Below are 15,455 nucleotides of genomic sequence, written 5' to 3'. Positions count from 1 at the left end.
CATTGTGAAGGCGCGTAGCCACTGCTGTTCGGTGCATGTCATTAACGTCCGCTTTTTTTGATTAATTTGCCAAGTCGACAGCGGAGCCCTCGCGTCCATGATTAAGGAACCTGCCGACCAGCGTAATGTTCCAGTGATTTGGATTGTGCTTGCAAGCGCAGATGGCCACAGGTCTGGAGCTGTGAGGGAGAAAAACAACAGTGGAGCATTTCTCCTGATAAAAAATTACAAAATACAAAACTAAACAAATCAAAAATAGCCCATGGCAGCTTCAGGCTGATCCCTCAACAGGGCAAAAAGGATTCACATGCTTTTTGACCTTTTCTAAGATAGACACTGTTAATTGCAATTGCAAGTCTACCTTCCTGTTGTGGCTTTTCTTATTGCTGTTCATTCATTATTATTTTATAGATTATCCGAATGTTGCATCAAGAAAGGGAAAAAAGTGGTCGGATCAAAGTCCTAAATACGGTGACTTCTAAAAGTTTTCAGTCCTTTTAATGAAGTATTCCTATTTGTCAAGTAGCGTTCGGTCTGATAATAAAGTCGTGCAAATGTCTTTTAAGAAGTGTAAGTGTCAAAAATCTATTTAAAAAATGTTGAAAAAACAACAATGAAAAAAATATATATATATATGTGAAGTCCTCATTCTGTTGTAGTAGTTGTGCTGTTTTTTTTTTAAACATTCAGTAAAATGTAGGTCTGAGGTCTGTTCCATTCCAGTCCCTAATATAGAAAGGTACAGCCTTTATGCAAGCTGGGTTGTAGCTTTTTAAAAATATGTTCAGTATCAGATTTCGACCTAGCAATAAGAATAAAAAATGTTTTAAAACTTGCTGGACCTATAATTGTAGCGGTGCACAACAGTTAAGGACTTCTCTGTCGTCCTCATGTTGATCAAAGATGTGCCACAGACCTCCATTTTTTAATTCAAAAATTCCTTCTGAATCAAACCTGGGAGCCCAAGAATCAAGAGCGGTACTGCCCAACACTGAAAAAATCACTTTTTTAATAAGATGAAATAGTATTTACATTTGGGCAGGGAGCATCGAAAAAAATACTTTACAAAGAAAGCTTCTCAAAAACTGAAAACATGTCAAGGTTTCACTTGAAGGTCCACAATCCTGTTTTTTCATGCTGACCTTTTATGCCCTTCTGTCAAAAGTTATAAGTTTGAGAATGACTAACAAACTGTATGTCTATAAGGAATAACTTCAGTCCTATAAGTCAGACATATTTCTCCTCTCTTGACAAGGACGGAGCCAGCCACAAACCCACGCACTTTCCTCTCTTTACAGGACAGGGGAAGGTTATACTCGGCTGACCTTTTCATGTCAAAGACGATATGTTTTTCAAGCCACCCCCAGCTCTGACAGAGACAGAGGACACAGGGCGGTGTAATTAGCTGCTCGACCCCAAGCAGCAGTGAAGCGCTGGTGCGGCCTGACAAATGAGACGCCTTTAGTCAGAGGTGGTCAATAACAAAGTACATTTACTTCAGCCACACCGCGTAACATTTCACCCAATAAGTAGATTAAAATACAAGCACTTATTTGTTTTACTGTAATTGGACCAGTAGTGTCTGTACTTTCACTGAAGTAACATATCTGACCACCTCTGCCTTTCATGCTTTTAGACAGAACAGTTGCAGCTTCAAGGTGTCCAAAGGAGAAACACCTGTCTCTCATCCGCATGCTTGTCAGTGCTCACAGGCCTGAGCTTTCCTCCATCTGAGGAAGAGAGGGGAGGGCGGCAGAGGGGTAACCCAAGCCAGGCGGGGTAGTAGTGAGAGGGGAGGGAGGGGAAGGAGGAGCACTGCTGGCCCTTGGTCAAGTGCCTTGTATTCCACAAACAGGCCGCATCCAGTTACACTTCACCTGAGACGCTGAGCCGAGGACGGGGCACAAAGAGAGGCATGTGGGCTGTGTCCCATGTGGTGCGCCGTCTTTCGCTTAAAACAGATTTCACTCTCACACACAACACGCCTTCTCTGCAATCTAAAGGTTGCTCAAAAAACGTCACTGCTTTAAGTTCAAGTCAGGGGATTAATCACAAGATTGTCAAAGTGTGGTACTTTCACTGTTGATACTTCAATAAAATAGAGCATTTATTTCCTTACATGTGTTTTGATGGGTGAACAAAACTTTACTCACTTTAGCCTAATCATCAAAGTAAAGGCTATACATATCTCACTTAGCATGTAATGAGTCTGTCGTGTTAAGTTGAATTACAGAGGTAAATCCTCTTTCCTGTACTGTACAATCAGAGGTGGATAGAGTGGCCAAAATATTCCCTCAAGTAACGTTGAGGGATGTTACTTTAAAATAATTTTATTCAAGTTGAAGTAAAAAGTAGAGACCGAAATAATAAGTAAATAAGTACTTGGAGAAAATGCTACCTGAGTACTGAGCTGTTCGAGCATAAACGTCTGATTGAAGTTTCTGTAGTGACAAATTATGAGAAACAAAACATGAAACAATGTGAAACCCTTAGCTCAGTTCAATAAGGAAATGCCATGAAAATATATAGAAACAAATCATAATAAGAACAACGTACACAAAACACAAACATCTGTTATGTGTCAACATGACGATTTACTCACAGTGGAACAAGTCATGTTTTTCCTACTCAATTAAGAGTAACGATACTTCATTTGAATACTACTCAATTTGGAGTAAAAAGTAGCATGTGATGAAACTACTCTAAGAAGTACAGTTACTACAAAAAGTGAGTTAAGTTCTTGAGTTAATGTAAGTGATTACTACCCGCCTCTGCTTATAATCTCCATGGAGATACTGCTACTGCGCTTTGAATACAGGCAGCAGGTTCTCTACCAAATAACACACAGCAAAAGGAGAATTGTCAATGTCTGGCTGATCATTAGGAGAATGTTTGATTTTGCTTGCGAGTTCGTTTCACAGTTAGCTTGTTTTTGTTCTTCGAATCTATTTCATGAACTTTTCACCAACATTCGTTCAGCAAAACTTTACCGTCAAAATTCTTAAGATGCACAGACTCTTTCTGCAGCACATCTCTGTGTGAGTCATCCCCGCCCTTGACAGTGTGTTTTGCCAAGCTATTATGTTTTACACGTTGAATGTATATTAAACTTTAAAGGGAAGTCTTAAACCGGGAGTTGAATATCCTGGGATTAGCGAGGAACCCCCCTTCCCCCCCCTTCTCCATCTGATGCTTTCTACATGTGGCGCAGTTTTCGTCTCCACACATAAACAGCCTTGGTCGCTTATGCGCGATGAAGGGGCTCGATAATGGCTAAATGTGGCAGGCCTCGGTGCGGCTAATTAAAAAGGTGAAAGTGGGAGAAAGGGAGAGAGTGTCATCAAGGCCACTGTGGGAGAGGTACACCTGAGACGCACACAGGCAGCAGCAGCGCTCGGGGCATGTCTGACCTGAACGCTGCGCTGCTGCTGTTTGAAGTTGTGACAGGGGAGAGAGAGAGACAGAAAAGGGAGAGAAAAGGGGGGTGGGTAGGACTGAGCCAAAGTGTGGCTACCTGAAAGAATAAGGAGACGCTGTAATAACAATGGGACGGGAGGCTGGAGAGGAGGGAGAGAAAGAAAGGGAATATCTGGAACAAAATAAGACCCAGATTGTCTGATTATTTTGGAGGAAATGTTACTTTTTTTTTTTTAAGATTAGTTGAATTAAGGTTTTGGTGAGCAATATGATTAATAATTTAGTGCAAAGTAAAAGACTGCCACGGTTATTTGCTCACACAATTGTTCTCAATCTCAATTGCTCACACACTGAAAGCCAATCTCTGAACAAAGATACTGCCGGAACACGTTTCTCAAAAACACTGCCTGGTTTAAATAGTTTTCTTCACTAGCCCATGTGTCCATAAATTGGGAAACTTAGCTGAAATCTTTCAAGAGACCATTGGATACCATCAGGCAACTGTTTTGTATTATCAGTGTAAATGAAAGGATTTGTTGAAAGCTAGCAAACAAGAGCAGGCCTACATGTTTTGAGTTTCTACCTCAACTCATCCTGCCTGCTCTGTCAAGTTGTGCGAGGAGCCTGCATGGACATCTGTGTGCACCTCTTCTCTAGGACGTCTCCTGTCTCTTCGTCTACACCCCCCCTCCGGTTCACAAAACCTCTCCATCTCCCTTTCGCCTAACCCTCTGCTGTTATTCCTCCTTCTTTCCCCCTGTTTCTTTGTCTTTTTTCTCTCTTCTGTGCCGGTTTGGAAATCTGCAAGGCTTGCTCATCGGCGCCAGCCTCTGTTAATCCCCTCCCAAAGCACCTTAGCAACGCTAGGAATTTAGAGATGCTAAAAACAACCAACACATGACGACAAATGACAACAACTGTTCTTAACGTATTGGCAAGAGTGGCCACATCTTGAGACGAGCTTGTGTGTGTGTATTTTCCATAAGTAGTTGAGAACAATCTGGAAGGGTGTGATAACCAAGGATCTCTCCAGAGCTCGCCTGTTTGTTTGAATGCAGTGGCAGGGAAGGGGGAGTGTGCAATATACTTCCTATAACAGCAACAGCCTGGTAATCACGGCGCAGAGTCACCTGAGATGCTCATTATCCGGAGCCCGAACATGTTCAGTGTGTACCTTAACGCTTAGACGGCTTTTGTGGGCACCTGTCAATGATGGGGCGAATAAAATAAAAACTCCATCACAAAAGCAAAGAAAAAATGACTGTTGTAATAATGGGATCCAACTTTGATGTTAGCCAAATGTCTAACTGCAAAAACACAATCAATAAAGGCAAGGTTACGACACTCAAAGCAATTATGCCATCAGTTTATTTTCCCATTTGTTGGCTTTGTGGTTTTCACACATCCCCTACACAGGCGCACACACACATGCCCTTTCAACGCACCGAAATCAATTACTTATGGGGCAACACTAAAATAATTGAGGGCGCAAGGAGGCCTTGAAAACATGACAGTTTAAAAAACAGTATATAGCAATATTGGGAGTAACTTCTAACACTTTTGTAATTGTACTTGAAAAGTGTGAGAAAAATATAGAAGATAAGAATATTTTTATTCAATCATCAATAACATAACACATTCAATATTTAAAATGTAGCATGGAACTTTCAAAGTTGAAAATATGCAGAAAAGCATGGCATATTACAAATCGTACAATGAAAGTATTTCAGTGAGGTGGGAAAAGGTGCTTTATAAAATAGAGAGTTGTGGTAATTGAATTTTTGGAAAGGTCAAAAATGGACAAGGGAAAAGAAAACTTTCTAAAAAATGTACGTTTATGTGTAGAGTTAAGTATTTTTGATTCAGCTGAACTGGAGGATTCTGCATATTTTTCATATATAAACTCAAGATGTGGAAATAGAAGTATTTGTATTGGTAGTTATTTGTTTTCCCAAAGAAGGGTTCAATGAAACAAAGAAAGAGATCATGCATCTTAACAGGGCTCTAAGCTCTCGCAATCTTTCCACTTTTTATTCATTTTGGAGGAAATGTGTGAAATGTGTGCATCAATCTTTCATTGTTTATAGCTCTAAAAAAAAAAACTGTCAAGGCCCTTTCTGCAGTTTAGTGCATGCCTATCTGCTTTAGATTGGTCAAACATAAACAAATACTCAGTGCCATCCAACTGTTCATTAAAGGAATTTCAACAGATTTCGCAAATCTGAAAAACGGATTCTTGGAAAACATGCCAACAGTGGTACTAAGAGTATTAAGACAGTCAAGCTGGCTCAAGTGAATCCCGAAAGAGGGGGGTGCTTCTTACACTGATGTTTTGTGGGGTATTTCTTCTCCTATTTCACACCATTTTCCATCGAAGAGATGCGTAAAACAACTGTCCAGTTTTTGTTACAACATCCATAAAGAGGAGAAAGGTGTCCGGGTAATTAAGGGGTTTACAGAAGGACGCGCCACAAAGGCCAGAATGAAAAGAGTAAATTTGGGGCTCTGACTGGCGCTGACATTTTCCAAAAGGTCTTTTTTTTTTTTACCCATAGCAGAAACGGCTGTCCCGGTCGTAATGACGGCTTGCCAGAAGAAAAAGAGACAAGATGCTATCTGTAAATCACAGGTCCCACGGTGATCCTTGTCCAGGATCTGTGATGGACAGGAGAGAGACAGAAGAAAATATTAGTATGGTTATCAAATGTTGAAAGTACAGCAAGAAACTCTGTTTACAATCTATTTAAAATATATATTGTTAGATATTTTTTATTTGCTGTTTTATTCCCATAAACAAAATATGGAAAATAAGAGAAAACAAGTGAATGTATAGAAAGTCCGTCAGTTAGGTCCAGTGATATTGTGTATTGTTGCTTGAAAACATGTTTAAGGTATAGGTCAGAAGCCAAAAATGGTATATGGAGAGGTTCACTATTTGTGCTTTGTAATAGTGTGTGAAGTAATATTAAGTGATATTAAAAATATACACACTGCACTATAAGCATTTTGGAAGGGAATTCATGACTAATATCCTCTGATGATTGATGGGCTATTATTCAGACCGTGCCCCGTGTAAGGAACTCCAATCACCGACCAATGAGAACAATTACTTTATATAACAAGCTACATTTGGACACACGTATTGAATAATTTGAAAACAGAGTGTGTGTGTGTGTGTGTGTGTTGGGAGCTGTTCTTGGTGCTGAAGTGGTATTTCTGTAAAAACAAAAGCAGTAAAGCAAATCGACCAGTTGCTTTGAATGTAGAAAGAACATGATCCATATTCATACATATGGTGCTTCATTAAGTTGTATTCAATTGTTTTCAATTTATAAGTGCAGTTTAAAAAAACAACGTAATTGTATAGAGTTAAAAGCAGTACAGTGTGGTGAATCCTAACAATGCCGAGGCACTGGTGGGTGGTCCAAGCGCCTGAATGCTTAATAGCCACAAGGTTATCATTCAATTAGAAATGTATCAAATGTTGCCCACAACCTGATAGCTGTCTAATGCCTAATGGCCCTGGAAACAAATTGAGAAGCTTATAATCATTAAGACAGATTCATCTTAAGCCCTTTAGCGCACCGCTGTGACTTACACATCCCTCACAGGCTCCAATCTGACTCCATCTTAACGATGGTGGGCTGTGGATCACTTGACCCCGGGAGGTCAAAGGTGGCACGGTTCAAACAGCTATCAGGTCGCTGCAGGTTTGCACCGGGCAACGTAACAGTGGTGTTTCTTATCTGAACTCTTTGACCCCTCATTAACCCCATCTCGGGCCGTTGTGCGAGAATTATCACCTGGCACATACACGCAGTGTGTCTTTAGAGCATCCGGTGGCTTTGAGCACATGTGGGGCAGTGATAGAGGATGCTGCCGGTGTATCGGAAATACTGTACACCCGGCCAGATTTCTCACAAAAGAAGCGCAGAGTTGGGCCATAAATCCTGCTGATTTTAGCTGACATTAACAATGCATGGTACGCTTCAGAGTCATGTGAGTGTGTTGGAGATAAGTATGCATCTCGTGCCTTTACTTTCTGACAGGTCTCAAAATGTTAGGTAAGTAGATTGCAGCAATACGAGTGTGCATGCTGCATACTAAAAGCATCTATTTTGTTCCAAATATCATACAGAAAGATTTTGTATGTTTACCCACAATCCAAGACACGTAAATGTATGTGTACCGATTTCAGCAAAACAAAGAACAAAGAAAGAGTGTGAATAATTGTCTTGTCTGTGTTGTCTCTAAGTTTTACGCCGGCAACTAGCAGGCCATTTTTCCAATACTTTACCAGGGTTGGGACCGATGATTGCCCCAGATACCATTCAAGGAAATACTGTATTTTAAATGAATAGTATGTTCAAAATGGAAAATGTGCTTTTAAATATTTTGAACCACTGGAATGTGAGCTATTACAGCCGTCTCTAGCACAGACAAAAATGAAACTGAAATAGTTCATGATTTTACTTTGGTTGCCTGTGCTCGTACAAAGAGTAGGAGTGTTGTATAAAATAGCAGAGAAGGACTTTATCCTTAGTGGGTGGTTGTGTGTGTTTTTTTTTTTCAAATTGTTAATGGCAAACTTTTCTGGTTCCATTTCTACAAAGAGTCTTTAGACACAAACATGGAATAGGTACCACTGGTGGTATGTGCGCTCGATCTAATGGCTGTTAGTGCATGGTTGAAATTGCTGCACTCTTTGTCAGCAAATTTAGGATCATTTTGTGGCATTGATGTGAGGTTAGTTAAACCCCCTGCTCTTACAGCTAAGGCACTTTAAAGTGTACTGTAATGTCCGCCAGAAAACCTTGTGTTTGTTTACGTCTCACGTCCATAGTTTATTTTAAGATCAATGTATGATCTTTGTAATTTCTTTGATAAATGCAGCTGTACAAAAAGCCAGGATAACAATGGTATACCAACATCTAATGACAGTAAAAGCAGCCTGTTATGGCAGTGTCACATATAAAACAGCAAAGGCAAATCTCTACATCTTTGTTGGATAAATAGTTTGTTTCCAGCGCAACCCTCCAGCAAATCAAGTTTTCTGTATGAATAACAGAAGCTGATATTGCCCTAATGTTCCACCTGAAAACCAGAAAAATGTTGATTGATAAAGAAAGGGCTTATTGACAGATGTGTAGGAGAGGTACGGCATTGTGTGCAAAAAAATGAAAGCAATTAATAACCATTCTGTGCATATATGAGGGATATTAGAAAATGTCATTGGAAAAATTGCAGTCGTAATTTATCTTTTATGCTTTAAGCATGAGACAAAAAACACTGTGACAGTGGAAGTACAGTGGAAGTACTGTCACCCTCTATGAGATGCTTTATATACATTTAGGCACACAAGGAATGAATTCATGGGCCATTTTATATATATATATATATGTATATATAAAATATAGTAACATGGGCAGGATTGAGTATGTTTCCTGTATCCTGATGACCGCTCGGCTGCCCACATCCATGTACCGTATTGTGTCTGAATATTGCATGAACTAATTATATTCTAAAAAGTCTAAAAAGAGACAAATACAACACTAATTTGTATGGGTCAAGTTTACCTTTACTCTTTTAGAAATAACACTGTAAACTCTCAGTCGTACAGGAGTTGTCTATCCTGGAAGAGCTCTTAGGGCAATACTGTTCTTGTAATAATAACAGTAATATTAATAATAAAGTATTAGTCCTAAGTTCTCAGTTGCTTTACATTATTCTTCATTAACTCTTAGCCTATTAGCCAAGAGTCTTGTTCAAGGACACAACAGCAGCTTGGACTGCCAACCTTACCGTAAAGAGCCACTGAGCCACTGTTGCCGATGTGTGCCAGTCGCAAAACACACCAATAATTTGGTGTTTGATGTTATTATGATGCCAGTTACAATGTCCAGTCACCTAAATACAAGTACCGGGAGTCTATTTCTGTCTATTATCAATTGTCTATGTTTCTGTTTCCACTGACTATCAATGAGCCAATTGTCCATAAGAGAAAAAAAAAACTCAAATGGTGGAAGTGCAGTAAAAGTGCATTAAATATAACTATTCTTGGTTTGAACACTTGGCTCTGCAGTTTCAACTGTCGCCACTTATAATCAGATGTGATTTTACGCTGTTATCTGACAGCAAACGGAGCAATACGAAGGTAGAAATAAAATGAGTTCAGTTTCATGTATAAACCAATATGTTTTACACTAATTGATGAATGGGTGCGGACAGAAATACGCCGATATGAAGCGTTGCGAATCAGGATTGCGATGTGCTGCGCGGTCGCTCTCAGGGTGATGGACAATCACCCTAACCCCCTCCCGGAAATCCGAGTGTCCCACACCTATTCTTTCCTTCTCCCCTCGTCAGCTTCCTGCAGCGCGACACGTTTTGGGTGGTCCCACTTGCTGTCCCGTCACAGTGTTTGCTAGCGTTTCTGACGGATCTTGGTTCGCACCTGCATCGCTCCTATGGGTCCCACTACACAGGAATGCGCTGGGGTTTGTAATCGCCTTTGTGGGGGACACTGAGTTGGGCCATTGAGTTGTGTTCGGCAGAGTGAAACTTCCCAACCTCACAGCGCGCTGGCCGTTGAATGAGGCGCAGCGTGGGGCGCCTCTCCAAACCCGGGCTGCTGCCAAATTCCTACAGTGGCGCTCCACAATCAGTCCCACACAGGCCCCGTCCAGCGCCAGGCGCGAAGGAGGGAACGGGGGACATGGAACACGTTCAACTTCGAACTGAACATTGTGACTGGAGATATTTCAGGTTGTGTTAGTGGTTAGAACGGTGTGCAGCCTATTTGGGAGAGATTTGACCGAACAATGTGTCTGTATTAGACTCTCACCTCTCGTGACTTGTGTCAAGAGAAAACTCTGGGAAATAAAACTAGAAATCAGGAAAACGTTGGTAAAGCTGTATGGACAAAGTTTAAAAATGAATCAATTTGTGGTGAGTTGGTTGCGGTGTGCGCTGTGCAGTGGTGCATTGTGGGCAGATAGGCAGGATTAAGAGGCAGCAAGATTGTTCAACATGTCAACGTGTAATTGCACGATAAGGCCCTTCCGAGGAATCCATTGGCCCCGTTGCTTGCTCTATTCCGCGCTAATCTCGCTCGGCACATTCGCTCTGTGCAATCTGTCTCCATAATCTTCTGTGACAGCGGCGCGCGAGCAGCAGCTTGGTAATTTTTTGGGGAGGAGGGGGGGACACAAGGAGGAAATATGCAGAGGCGTGATAAAGTGACGCTAATTATCCCCATTTAGGACAGCAGTGCAAGGGATCGGGGCTTTACAGCAGCCGTGCGCGCCACTGATGGCCTCACGCGCAGCATATCGCTGGCTACAAGATAAGAGACCTTCGCACTGGAGAGATTTATTGGCCGGTCAGCTGCTCTCTCTCGCGTGCACCACGACACGAGCACACGGTGACATAGGAAGTGTTCAGCCCACTCTAGCCTGTTTCACCTCGAGCTTCTGTCATTTGTTCGGGATAAATTTGGCAGAACGGGCGTCTTTTGGACTGCGATGCGCGTGACGCGCTCCGCCTCTCGGCCTTTTACCACTAATCCGTGCTTCTTCGCATCAGCTGATCAAAAAGAAACACAGCACGTGAGCAAAATGTGTTGTGTAGATCCGCCCCAAGACGTAGGCCCACTTGTCTATTGAAATCTCTCTCCGCTGATGAACACCCAACCAACTCTCCTCCAGGCACCAGTGTTCAATTCATCACTTTGTTTACTGTTTTGAGCTTTTATTCTTGGCACATTTTACGCAGCTTCATTCACTAGGTCTACATTTTCGGCAAACATCGGAAGCCCCGGACGACAACAAATGATCAAGAGTACGACTCATTCTAATTTGATTACTTTTTAATTTACGCGGCACAGATATAGAGCCCATACAGATTTCACAGATTACTAAGCCAGAGATGCTTCAGTTTGAGCAGCAGATCATGTTTATGAACTCAATCGAAATTAATGAATTAAGTAATTCAATGAATGAAGGCCAACAAAGTTCTTTTTTTGTGTGTGTGGTACAAATCAGATCTTATTCAATACACATTGTTTCCATCCTGGAATTACGCGTTACATGAAAAATAGCGAAACAGATTTTCCCCCAAGGAAAGTTAATATTTTCCAGTGAAACAAAGAGTTGGCCACATTAAGCTTATGATTTGGTATTTTCTAATCGCACAACTGTGAATTTAATTTAATTTTTAAATTTAATTTTTTTGTTTTTTTTTTACTTCAGTGTGAAAATTGTAACACATATTGGACAATATCTCTGGTCTTTCAGTTACAGATATTGGAAAATATGCATGTCAATATCAGCCACATCAACAATAAAAAGTCCAGTAAAAAGGGTTGAAATGAACACTGCGCAACATTTAGCCGACTGAAACAAAAGGTATATCCGGATATCAGGCCTCTATATATTATTGTAAAAAATAGCCTGGCGTTCCACGCGACTATGATGATCGCTTAGTTCTATTCAAACAATATTTTGTCATCCCGCAACCATCGACAATTTTCGTTATGCACAGATTATACGAAAACTGAACTAATGCGCAACGAATTCAATGTCTTTTGCAAAACAGTCTTATTTCACGCGGCATTAATTCGAATACATTTATATTTTGTTAAAATCTTGTGCCAAATTGTTGCAATAAGCCTCAGTCAATACCACGCAGTATGTAAAAAATTACACTAAAATGGGTTATTAAAGAGGCCTCTGTAAAAAAAAAAAAAAAATAAATAACTGCCTGTTATTGCAAAGATGCTGCATTTATCTACACCCGTCATTTCGCTGTAAACCTTACGCCTTCATCCATTTTACGCACAATTACGCACAGACAAAGCTTAGTTATAGGCCCAGATCTGGAGTCAAAACGTGTGAGGTCTTGTTTCCTACAGCAATTAAGCCAGGTGTAACTCTCCTTAAGAGATAGTAATCACTGCAGAGCCATTTTTAAGAATCAAAGCAACATCTTGTGAAATTTATTCAACTTTCTTCAATGCAATAACAGGCTTTTCACCCGCGGAAAAGCAATTCATTTACAACAATAGTCGCCCGTCATCTTTTAAAATATTAAAATTATTCACAATTTACAATAATTAGCGTTACAATAAAAGGAGATGATTTAATTAAGACACAGCCTTCTGCAAATGAACACAGATGTTAAAGGAATGTGTGTCCCGTTTCTTTTAAAGCACTTTTCTTGCGATTATGACACGTTTTTCATTTTCAATAACTTACAGATATACCCTCAAAAATATGAACCCAAGCCCCTAGCTGTGTCAGCCCTAACTCAGACTGAAAAGAAAAAGACAACAAAAAGAGATGAGCACAATAACCAATAAGTCAGCATCTTTAGAACTCCACTCCACTCATCAGAAGAGAAGTGAATAAAATTTAGCCTCATTTAAAGTTCATAAACATTCTGTACAAAATGCAGGTAGCGGCGGGATCGGCCAGATTAGGAAAAGAGGTATGTATTTGGTTATGTGCAGTTCTTCAGTGAGTCCTAAATATGTGTTAGAGGCACCGTCCCGTTCACTCCCGCCGCGGCGCTCTGATAGTGCTGCGGGAGGGCGTGCAGTCTGCTCTGCATGGCCGGTTCGCCAGGTTCACTCCCGGGCAGGTACATACTTATCATCTCCCTCAAGTCTCCAGGACAAGGACCACGCGTGTGTGCACCGCTCACGGGGGGGCTCACGCTCGGCTCGGACTTGACCAGGGAACCCAGCGCGCCCATCGCAGAGGAGGACTGGTGTTGCGCACTGTACGTGATGCTACCGTAGCCGGACGGGGATGCGCTCATGTAGCTCTGAGAGTTCGAGATGGGACTGTACTGCAGCGCGCTCATGTCATAGCGGTGCATGGCCTGCGGGTTGTGCGCGTGGTGGTGGTGGGAGTGCGCGTGGTGGTGGTGGTGGTGTGCACCGCTCCCTGGATGCTGGCTGTAAGCGAGCTGCGCCTCCTGCATCATTGCCGCCGCAGCAGCAGCGGCAGCCACCTGTCCCGAGTACGCGCCGTTGGCCCAGCCATTCACGTGCGCGTAGCTAGACCCGGAGCCGGCGTGGCCCCCTGGACTATCTAACCTTTGGCCAACTCCTGACGAGGCCATGCCGACTCCAGCACCGGGCCCGGACAGCAGCCCACCAGCCAGAGAGTACTTGTCCTTCTTGAGCAGAGTCTTGGTCTTCCTTCGCGGCCGGTACTTGTAGTCCGGGTGCTCCTTCATGTGCATGGCCCGCAGCCGCTTTGCCTCATCAATAAACGGCCGCTTTTCGGCCTCGGACATCACTTTCCACTCAGCACCCAGTCGCTTGCTGATCTCAGAGTTGTGCATCTTGGGGTTCTCTTGAGCCATCTTTCGGCGTTGGCCACGGGACCAGACCATGAACGCGTTCATCGGTCTCTTCACGCGCTCCTGGCTCGCTTTCGAACCAGCGTTCGGCCCCGTTTGCCCCGTGTTTGTATTTGTTTGGGGGCCGGGGGAGTGGAGGTCCGTTTCCATCATCATGCTATACATTCAACTGCCTTTAAAACTTCGCCACCTACAGAGAAAACGAAGTCTTCAAGACCAAAGGCGCGCGGAGATGAGTGCGCGCAGAGCGAGTGAAAACAAAACAGTTTCTGAACAGCGCTCTTGAAGTCAAAATTAATCCAAATGGTCACAAATGTTGTCCACTGTATCTTCTGACGCTTCACATCCACTGTGGGAGAATGTGCGCTGGAGCCACTTTCTGTGTCGCAGTTGAGAAGTTGCTTGAAGCGGCGGCCATATGATGCTCACTGACAGCGGTTAAATGAGCCACGAGCGTCCAATGGGGCTGCAGCAGCAGACTGATTTGCATGGCGTTTGGTCAGGTGACTAAGAGAGCTCATAGGAAAAGCTCACCGGAGGAGGAGGAGAAGGAGGAGGAGGAGGAGGAGGAGGGCCAATCCCACAAATAGCAGCGAGCATCATGAGAGACTTGAACTAAACCAAAATAACTGCTATGTGTTAGATTTAAGTGAGCGCAAAAAATCCGCTACTGGAATAGAACGACACAAATGTGATTCACGTGCGACAATCACAAGCTTTAACACGAGGGTCATTTAATTATTTCATCCTTGTGGACCCCGTTTATTACTCATTTACGTTTATCTCCGAAAAATAATCCATACATTCAAAAGTGAAACCTGTTATTTAGGAGCAAAAATACTGACGTCCCGTAACGATTCCGTTGGCAATGTTGGCAATTGTAAACTCCAAACCAGTTTCAGAATCCCCGCATGAACGCTGACAACGATGCCGGGTTTTCCTGGTCATTTTGAGAGATGTCTTGAAACCCTTCCATCAAAAGCATTTGTAAAAAATAACACTACAAGGTAAAGCGTCTTGGCCTCGCCCATATGGCTAATCCACATTTCACAGCTGACCTCCCCTGAAAAGCCCAATCAACCTCTAATTGAAAGGGATAACGAAATACCACTTCCCGCGGCGACAATGACGATGTAATCACTCCATTCTTTTCACTCTATGATGTTTTATTTTTAATTAGAGCTTAGAGGGACTTGTCTTGTGTTTGGGGCCTGAGAGAGCGGGATCGTTGGACAGATCTGGGATCCTCTAATAAGGTTAACACAGTGGTCAATACACGCGCGCGCCAGAGCGCCTTTTAGGGCCTATACAAGAAATAATAACGAAATAGCAATAGCGAAAGGAAAATCACATAGTAACAGCACGCGCAATGGTGACATCAATTCATGAAATGCGACAGCAAACTATTTGCTCGAAAGGGTAGCCTATATTTCAATGAATAATTGGATATGTATAGTAAAAAACAAAAAAAAGAAAAGATGAATTTAAATATAATAGCTACAGTGTTGTTTTTTTTACTGCGTTTATGTCCAATTCATATTTTTCAGAAATAATGTATGAAACGTAAAGCCTAAAATTATTCAGAAAAACCTAAACGTTTGCACAAAAATGGGCAAATAAAAATGAAACGGAAAAAAAATAGGTTATCACAACTTTTTTTTTTTTTTTTT

The 15,455-nt window shown here is 42.1% G+C and overlaps 1 protein-coding gene across 1 annotated transcript; it reads right to left on the bottom strand.

Annotated features, from left to right (window-relative positions):
* Nucleotides 1–9,644: 9,644 nt before the first annotated feature.
* On the bottom strand, nucleotides 9,645–14,410 carry sox1a (SRY-box transcription factor 1a). Its single transcript, XM_079563167.1, has one exon. The coding sequence runs from the start codon at nucleotides 13,948–13,950 to the stop codon at nucleotides 12,940–12,942; it is 1,011 nt and encodes a 336-aa protein (XP_079419293.1). The 5' UTR covers nucleotides 13,951–14,410; the 3' UTR covers nucleotides 9,645–12,939.
* Between the last annotated feature and the right edge of the window lie 1,045 nt (nucleotides 14,411–15,455).

Source organism: Gobius niger (genome assembly GCF_951799975.1).
Source record: "Gobius niger genome assembly, chromosome: 9".
Lineage (NCBI taxonomy): Eukaryota > Metazoa > Chordata > Actinopteri > Gobiiformes > Gobiidae > Gobius > Gobius niger.
This window is presented reverse-complemented; position numbering and strand designations above follow the sequence as displayed.

Bases quoted from the DNA above. Each gene is read 5' to 3' on its own strand.
- sox1a (XM_079563167.1), bottom strand. From the start codon at position 13,950: ATGTATAGCATGATGATGGAAACGGACCTCCACTCCCCCGGCCCCCAA.